The 9,432-nt window shown below is 46.4% G+C and overlaps 1 protein-coding gene across 1 annotated transcript; it reads right to left on the reverse strand.

The window, feature by feature from the left end:
* Window positions 1-4,357: 4,357 nt before the first annotated feature.
* On the reverse strand, window positions 4,358-8,986 carry LOC131245411 (calmodulin-binding receptor kinase CaMRLK). The gene is made up of 2 exons (XM_058244863.1): window positions 7,212-8,986; window positions 4,358-5,108 (listed from the first exon to the last, which is right to left on the reverse strand). Exons 1-2 carry the CDS (start codon window positions 8,617-8,619, stop codon window positions 4,486-4,488), a joined length of 2,031 nt encoding a protein of 676 aa, XP_058100846.1. The 5' UTR covers window positions 8,620-8,986; the 3' UTR covers window positions 4,358-4,485.
* Between the last annotated feature and the right edge of the window lie 446 nt (window positions 8,987-9,432).

The following is a 9,432-nucleotide window of genomic DNA, read 5'->3' on the forward strand; positions in this document are numbered from 1 at the left end:
ACCCCGAATCCAGGCCTGACTTTGGCATCGGAGGGTCCCCTGCTCAAGCCAGGGTCTCCTTTGTCCCCTCTCTGTGCAGGTACATGAAGGTCTAGGAGGACGAACTAGATATTTGCATCAACAGTAACAATTAGTAACATATCAAAACACGGCTATTTATGGTTAATCATGCCATTAAAAAAAATATTAAGATAACGGTAATAAGGATAATGATTTCAAATTGAAATACTTCTAGTTGGGAAGAACACACCGACTCACCCTTTTTCAACTCTGCTAGACTTGACACCTGGTCCCAACTGAGTTGACTCGGCTCAACTCCTCCACCAACACCTCTCCTTCTCTCTTTCTTTCTTCTTCCCATTTTCTTCTTCTTTTCTCTTCACCCAAAACCCTACATCAGCAAGTCTCTGGACCAACCAGAGCAGGCCTGAGTCGCCTAACTCGACTCAGCGAGTTTCAGCCGAGTCGAGTCGACTCGGAATGGTTCCCTCTCTCTCTTTTCCTCTACTTCTCCTTCCCTTTCTTCTTCTTTTCTTTCTTTCTTCTTCCTACTTTCCTTCAACGCTGGAAAGTCCAGCAGCGGACACCCAGCTTGACGGGACTCAAGCAGGACATGGCTGACTCAGCAGCGAGTCAACTCACAGTCGAACCCAACTCTCTCTCTTTCTTTTCTTTCCTCTTTCCTCTCTCTCTCTCTCTCTCTCTCTCTCTCTTTTCTCTTTCTTTGGCCAGCAGCAGCAGCTGTCGAGCTGAACCAGCCCCGACCTGTTGTGAACAGGCCCAACTCAGCAGAACCTGGTCCGATTTCGGCCCCAACTCGGGCTCGGTTGAGCGCAGTGCAGCCACCCTCTCACTCTCTTTTCTTTCTTTTCTTTTCTCTCCTTCTTCTCTCTCTGTGTGTGTGCATGTGCTGGAACTCCAGCAGCACTCAAATCAGCAGGGCCTGCAACCAGACCGGGTTCGGTTCGGTTCGGGCTGCACAACAGCCGCACTCTCTCTCCATTCTTCCTCTCTTTCTTCACCATCTCATTCTCTCCTTTCTTCCTTTCTTTCAACCACGGCCAGCAGTCCGACCTGACCAGAACTCGCCCCAGCTGACTGCATCCCAACGTGGTGCGGCTCCACGGCCCGACCGATCACCCCCTGTTTTCTCTCTCTCCCTCTGTTTTTCTCAAGTGTGACTGTAACAATGGAGGGTGAGCTCCTGTTGCTCGACCCTCAGGCCTTTTAGGCATTCCCTAATCTCCCTCTCAACCCTTAGATGGGAAACGAACGGCCCGGATTAAACCTGCCTAAAATCGCTAAGTACAGTCCCAAAACCGAGACCGGCCACTGGTTTTCTCTGAAAACCACGGTCTGTGTGGCAGCAATGGAGGGTCGAGATGTGCTGGAATAGAAGACTGGGATTGAGAGGCTCCCCTTCACACGGATCGCCTGCTGGCAAACAAAAATGGAAACAAAACCCTTTTTTTCTTTTCGTTTTTGGGAGATGCTGCACGCGGCCCTATTTGGTCCCAGCTTGTGTACGTGCACGTGTGCATGAGCACGTACAGACGACTTGGATTAAGTCAGACGGAACTTCTCTATCAGATGAACGGTTTGGATCAGTTCGAGGTGGCCCACATCGATCACGATGGGCTGGTTTTGAAGCGGCTAGAAACACAATCCTCCCTCACGCTGGTCTTCTTGCGATCGGCGTCGTGTGTTCGCCCGGGCCCACCAGCTTGAAATCTTATAGGTTTTGGGTCTATTGTGGCCCCTCTATGAGATAGACGAGTCAGATTGAGATGCTGGCCCTAATAGTGGGTCACAAACCCAACGCATGGATGTTGTGGATTCAAAAAGTCCGTGGGCGGGAACCGTGTAAGAAAGAGAGTGATTTCTGCCATGTCTAGAAATTGTCCGGTCAAAGGTCTTTTGACCCGACCCTAGGTTTGGTGCGCCTCACCTACACGTAGGATACGTGTACACACCGCACATGGTGGGGTCCACAGTGGTGTTTAGGTGAAATCCACACCATCCATTATCCTTGGAGGCCCACATCAGGGCCTTAGACTAAAGATCAGGTGGTCTAAAGTTCAGTGAGCCCCACAGCTTATTTTTAGGGGTTTTACTAACATTTACTTAACAATTTAACGGTCAGATAGGCGCCAGGTGTAAATCTGCATAACCTTACATGATTCTTAAGTTGCTCAGTTCACAACCATCTCCATCCAACTATCCAGTTGGGTTATTTTGAGCAAACACGCATCTTTGCGGCCTACTGAAATGTTTTGTTCTATAATCCAATGGGTGGGTTGATTCAAAACCACTCATCAATCGTCCTAGTATTCAAAACCACTCATCAATAGTCTTAGTAGCCCTGAGAGCCATCTAAATGAATTTGATGCTTGATTTAACACTGAGGTCAAGTGGTGGGTCACTTTACGGGATGTTGTGGGCATGGGCATGATGGACAGTGGATTGGATGACACAAGTCCTAGTGTTAAAATGGACGGTTTGATTACTTTATCCAAGTGGTTGGGGTACTAAAGTAGGTGACTCTAAAGGCGTGATGGGTCACTTTGAGAATAAATCAAATGGATGATTTGATATGTGGATAGAGAGTCGGATTTAAACTAGAATATATGTGAATGGTTGCTAAGGTAGGTTCGCATCCTGCTAAGTCAATTTATATAGTAACACTCGAGTAAGGATAGGTCCAGGGTGTTACATTTTTAGCATATTTTTTCATGAATGAATGGAATTTTGTAAATCTGTGATTAAAGATGAGTTTTGGATCTTTGAATTCGAGCGGAATTCGAAGTAGATCGGATGTGAAAGACTACACTTTTTAAAATATATTTTGTAGGCAGTTTGCAATTCTGTTTTTACCTGAGAAATATCAGTTCAGAGTTTCTTACAATCTAAAAATATCAAAATTTAGAACAGGTAGTAATTTTAATGGTTGGATTTCATGCCATTTCATGCCCGACCAAACTGGACACACATTTGTTATCCCTGGATAAGCCAGGTGTCTCAAACATGACTCATTTTTTATCCCATAATACAGCAATACCATGGTATTTGAGCAATCCACTGACCAGCCCATCATTACCTTAAAACAGATCCCATCCCTCCTAATCTCATTCAATCCGCTCAGCCAAACAGGCCCTCATTGTGAGGCCCACCGTAATGTGTACCTTACATTCACCCTGTCCATCCATTATAACAGCTCATTTTATTAGGGCATGATCACATAAATGAAGCGGAGACAAATCCCAGGTGGACCCACTATGGCTCATTTTATTACGGCATGATCATATAAATGAAGCGGAGAAAAATCCCAGGTGGACCCACCATGGAAGTTTTGTTCAAGCTGATATTTGTGTGGTCCATTTGTTCAGGTCTTTATGACTTTATCAGCAGGTTGTATGGCAAGTAAGCACTCCAATGGCCCCAAGATGTTTTTAACGGTGGTATTCAATCACTACTGTTTCCTGCAGTGTGGTCCACCTAAGATATGAATCTGCGTCATCGTGGGATCATGCCCTAAAATGAGCTGGCAAAAATGGATGGACTGTGCGGATGTAAGTAACATACATCACGTTGGGCCCCACAGTCAGGGATCCACCGACCAAAGCCGCGCCCGTACTCATCCGAGTCACTGGATCATCAGATTGATCAGATTTCACTTTAATCAGTCATTTTCATCACTGATTTCTAGTGATTCCCGGCTAGGCTTTAAAATTCTCCGGTGAGAGGATTATCTCGTACGCATGCAAAGGAACACTGTATACCTGGGATGCATGGACCTCAATCCAAGCCGTCCAAACTGTACGGCTCATCGTGTATAGGCCATTAGCCAAAAGTAACAATCCAAGTGCTGTCCGTGAAAACAAACTTTAAAAATAATAACATAGAAGGTGCAACTTGGCAAAAGAAATTTTTTTCAAGAGGCTTCAATTTCTAATTAATCTGATTTTCCATAGAACCCAGATGGACGATCTAGATTGATTTCCGTTCATCAAATGATTAACCTTCTCTCCTCACGCGTATGGACATGGTCATGCTCTTCAAGGGTATCAATCTCTTTCTTTTCTCTCTCTTTCTCTCTCTCTATTGTTTCAGAGACGAGATCCCTTTCATCAGTAACCTTTTTGTTCTTCCCTCTCTTTTTTCTCAGCCTACGTAGGGACAATTTTTTTCCTGATAAGCCCACCCAATGGCTGAAAAATGTTCCGGCTGAAGCCTAACTCGGAATCCGAAAACCGGGGGCATTTTGGTCATGCTAAGCTTTTCCACAAAAGCATTCTCGAATATAGTTTGACGAGAAAACATAACAACAGCAAGAAAATTACGATCTATGCCACCAATGGGAAAATCAATTAGCGGGATTCGCAGACCCAAAGTAAACCACTTTTGTCGTTTTCTTTATCTTTGTCTTTAATCCTACCCTTTACCCAAGATACCCTTTCCTCTAGCCAAAGCACAAGGGTATCTTAGTCATTGTGAAGGCGCCGCCGGATGTATGTCCTTGAGCAAACCCACGACCTGCTGCATGCTCGGTCGCTTCTCGGGCGACTCGGCTGTACATAGATATCCAACCCTGAGGCTCTCCACCATCTCGCTTGTCGAGTCATTTCCGAGCCTCAGCCTCGGATCGAGAGCTTTCAATCCTTGCCTGTCTTTAACCAAGGCTCGGACCCAAGCAACTAGCTCGTCCGAACCTGCCTTCCCCGTCAGCATCTCTAACAGGATGACCCCGAAGGAGTGCACGTCGGACTCCGTACTGCCGATCACGTCGCCGATCCGGACACCGAAGTCCGCGATCCGCGGCTCGAAATCGTCGGCGAGGAGGACGTTGGTGGGGACGAGGTGGCCGTGGACGATGGGCTTGGAGCCGGCATGGTGAAGGAAAGCGAGCCCACGTGCGATCCCCACGGCGATGCGGTGGCGCGTGGGCCAGCCCATCCTCTCGACGTGGGGCCCAACGATGGCATCGTTCTGGTGCTGCCACGTGTCCATGCTCCAGTCCTCGACGTTAGGCTCGCCCGTCGGGAGCTCGTGCATCCATCGGTGCAGGTCACCATTTGCCATGAACTCGAACAGCAACAGCTTCTCTTTCCCTGCACAAAGGAAAGACAACCAATTTACAAGAATGCCACTGCAACATTATAAGCCAAGAAGAAAGAATAGAATGCTACCAAGAGCCCATAACAGGCGTGGGGAACATGTATTCAGTAGCAGTCTTGGCATTTTATCCTCATTCCACAAAACCCAAGCACTGCAAACATAGAATAAAACAAAAAATGGCTGGGAATGTACATACACATATTTTTATACACAGCCCTTACCTGATTGTCGTGATGTTTACTCTCATTATTCCGAAATTTCCCTCACACTCTGGATTGGTGCATGTGGGCCTTTCGTTTGATCGTTTGATCTTAACTGGGCACAATAAATCGGGGACCCATTGAGGCGACCGATGAGGAATACCTCTTTATATATATATATATATATATATATATAGGGAAACGCTCATCTGCGAACTGGTTCGTATGTACTACGTACGAACTTTTTTGGGAACCCATCATACGTGGTGTGTATCCAAAATCTGAACTGTTCACGTGAAGCATCACCTCGTGAAACCCCCCGGGCCCAAGTTTTACTTTGATCTAAAACTTTGACGGGCCATTAGAAATAAAAACAGTTTCCTCACTTGATTTGCATTTATCTTTGTTATGGCCCACCAAAATTTTAGATCGAAGTGAAAATTTGTCACATGGGGTTTCATGGGATTCCGCATCACATGGACCGTTCAGATTAGACACCCATGGCACGTGTGCAAAGGTGCGCAGGGGAGCATGACTATATATATATATATATATATATATATATATATATATATATATATATATATATATATATATATATATATATATATATATATATATATATTGCGTACAGCAGCAAATGGCAGACTATCTCTCCAGTCCACGCTGCACGTGGCAATATGATGCATCAATCGGAGCCGTGCATCCAGTGATACTTCTTATCGATAGCCTATGTTTAAAAAAAAATCACACGTATAACACAATGACTGAATGGACTTTAACTATATGCAACTGATATGATGATGTCTAAATTATCTGATGAATGTTGATTTTGGAACATTTCCATCCAACATCCCAGAAAGTTGATGGACGGTTCCCATTGATGTTTCACCAAGCCAAGTGTTCCGTGTGGAGATGGCTATATCATACTCTGGATTCTGGGTTGTTCGGCTGTAGCGTGTATTATATCAGTTTTTTAACCTGAAATGCTATCGGAGTTATGATTCCCTGACTACTGCTTCTATGGTCGCTGTTGTGTATTAAATGATTCCGTCCTGAAGTAGACTACTCAGGACATCACGGGATTTTTATGCCGGGCCTATTTTATACTCCCATACTTGAAGGATGCTGGCAAATGCCAAATCCCAGAAACCACCACATGCGGACATTGTAAATCCATGCGAGATCTGGACCATTGATCAAGAGGATCCCATAGTTAATCTACATGAGCCCGAAAGTCCAGGCCAGCATATTCAGTCCACATTCAATTTTCACTTCGGGTCCCACCTGATAAATGGTCCAGATCTTGGACATAATTTCCTCGTCCAGGAGTGTGGAGCGCTTGTGTTAGGACTTGAGGCGAGGAATGGTTGCCGTATCTTGCTTGCAAGAACGCTTGAAAGACTGTCAGACGAACACCTCCCAACAACCTGCCCAGAGATCGTTTTCCCTGTATCGCGACTCAGGATCACCAGCATCAACAGGATGTGTCGCCACACAATCGCCCACACGTGCAAAGATGCTGAATAATCTAACCGTACATTCGGGGCTCGATATTTCGAACTGCCTATGACGTAGCAATTAAGCTGAAAGATGATCCGACCGTTGATTTAAAATTTTGGTTCAACGGTCCAAATTCAGCTACACGCACTCTTCTTGTTCCGTCCCAACTGCGGAAGCATCCAAAACATGGACAGTTCTGATCAGCTGCAAATATATGCACGTGGGGCCCAGTGGAACGACAGGTGTTGATGATCAGTCATGATACAGGCAAAAGGAACTCACAACCTGAACGTTTAAAATCCAAATTTACCCGCACTAGAAATAAGACAACTACCCCTTCCCTCCCTAAGTAAAAAAATAAGTAAAAAATGACCAAACTACCCTTTCAGTTACCTGCAATGCAGTAGCCCAAGAGAGGCAAGAGGTTGGGGTGCTTGAGCCTCGAAAGCTCTTCGAACATACTCGCGGCGTCCTCGGCCTCAATATCCTTCGCCTTCTCCAGCACCTTTATCGCCACGTGTAAGTCTCCTGGCAGCACCGCGCGGTAAACTGGGCCACCTCTCCCCTCCGCCAGCTGTGACTCCTTCCCGAAATGCGACGTGGCCACGATCAGATCCGAGAACGTGAGATTCATCAATGGCTTCTCGAACATCACCACGGGGGCCGAGGACGGCTCCTTGATGTCCGCCACCCACGTGCCGGATTCATTCTCGAAAGAGAACGGTCCGGATTTCTCCACCTTCAATGCAAACGGTGGATTCGGCTTTGAGATGGCCCATTTCTCTCTATTCGCACGCTTTCTCATCTTTACACATGCGATCAGAATGGATATTACTACGACGACGAACGTTGTGGAAAGTACCGACGCGAGAATCACAGTTCGGGTTTTTGATCTGAGTTTCTTCTTTTTCGGCTTCTGCGATGCGTTTTGGGGTTTTCTCGATGAATGAGTTAGGACGGACGGTGTTCTTTGGTGAGTTTTGGAAGCGTTGAAAATCCCAGATTGTATGAAAGCTGATTTTCCAAATCTCTTGATCCTTTCAGATTCCACCTGCCCTGTGAAATTGTTCTTAGAAATGTTCAAGAACTCGAGCCGGGAAAGGGGAGGAAAATCAGAAGGAAAAGAACCCTTCATGGAATTATCGGAGACGTCTAGATACTCCAACAATCGGAGGTTGGAAATGGGTCTTGAACTGCCAGATATATTACAGCTCGAGAGGTCGAGATGTTCGAGCTTAGTAAGGTTCTCCAGACCCGACGGCAACGATCTCAGATCGTTCTTCGAGACGGATAGAACTCGGAGATTCAAGAAACCCGAAAGACGGAACGAGTTCGTGAACCGATTGCTCGATAGATTAAGAACTCTCAGCGACGACGAATTCGAATCCAGCCGCTCGAAACAGACGTTTCCGCCGAGCCGATTCATAGCGAGATTGACATGGACGAGGCTCGGTATCGACCAAAGGCACCCAGGAACGGATCCCTGCAGCGAGTTGTTAGAAAGATCGAGCGTCTGCAGCCTCGACAGATTACTCAGAAAAGACCACGAAACGGTTCCGCTAAGATTTTTCGAAGCGAGCTTTATTTCCGTTATGGGAGGATTTTTGCAGCTTCCGTTGGCGGAAACAAAACGCGAGGAGTCGAATCCGGAAACGGAGCTGAACGCCTTCAGCACCACATCGCGATCGGTAGTATTGCAGGAAGATTCGACGAGATAAATAAGAGAGTAGAGAATTAGAGATTTACAGAGGAGTTTTCTTCCGTCCATATCCATCCGACGCTTATTTCTCCAAAGATGCATGAGAGGATGCGAAATACAGATGAACGATCAGTCACGGACTTGTAGGCGCGAAGGAAAGCAGGATTTCATGGTACGATTTGATTTCAGGTCCGAGCGCCGGTGCGGATGGCGCCTTTTTTCCTGTTTTCGCTATTACCGATGTGCAAGCAGAGCAAGGAATGGGTAGCGAGAGTTATCTCACCTGAAATCTCGGCCGTAGAAATGCAGATGGTGGCTTCTGCTTTTGCTCGCTCAAGAAGAGCCACCGTTGCTTTCAACTGCCCCTGAGAACGGTTTTATTGCGTGGACAGGTTGAGTTGTCCGAGGGCTCATCAGCAAATAAGGCCACCGCCTTCCATGGGGCCCACACTGGTAATCGGAGAAACGTTCATCTGTAGGAATCAACTGCAGTTGTCCACTTTACGGATATGCCCACTTAGCAGACGGACTAGGTACATTCGTGGAACTTTGAAAGGGTTTAGTCCTCATGCGGGGAAACGGGGCGTGCGAGATGCCTGTCGTGTAGATCCCATGTCTCACAAATCACGTCTACAACAAAAATGGCCAGTCAGGGGGAGCCAACTGATGGTCTAAACTCAAGGTATTTGTGCGGTCCACCTGATCATGATATCGACGTGAATTTTGAGGCATGTGATGTAAACTGAGGGAATAGGCTGATGAGTGGTTCAGATATGTCGTGCATGTGTTGTTCGTGTACATGTGTGAAGCGAGAACCTTTCAAAGTGCACTCAACAGGTATTCTTATCTGTAGTAACCGTCTATCTGCAGTCTACTGTCAGGACCCTTAGATTGTCCTGTTTGGTGGGATTTTGT

The sequence above is a fragment of the Magnolia sinica genome, chromosome 5, assembly GCF_029962835.1.
Source record: "Magnolia sinica isolate HGM2019 chromosome 5, MsV1, whole genome shotgun sequence".
Classification (NCBI taxonomy): Eukaryota; Viridiplantae; Streptophyta; class Magnoliopsida; order Magnoliales; family Magnoliaceae; genus Magnolia; species Magnolia sinica.

Bases quoted from the DNA above. Each gene is read 5' to 3' on its own strand.
- LOC131245411 (XM_058244863.1), bottom strand. From the start codon at position 8,619: ATGCATCTTTGGAGAAATAAGCGTCGGATGGATATGGACGGAAGAAAA. The intron at 5,109-7,211 runs GTAACTGAAAGG...TCCTTTGTGCAG, and splicing joins CTTGGGCTACTGCATTGCAG to GGAAAGAGAAGCTGTTGCTG.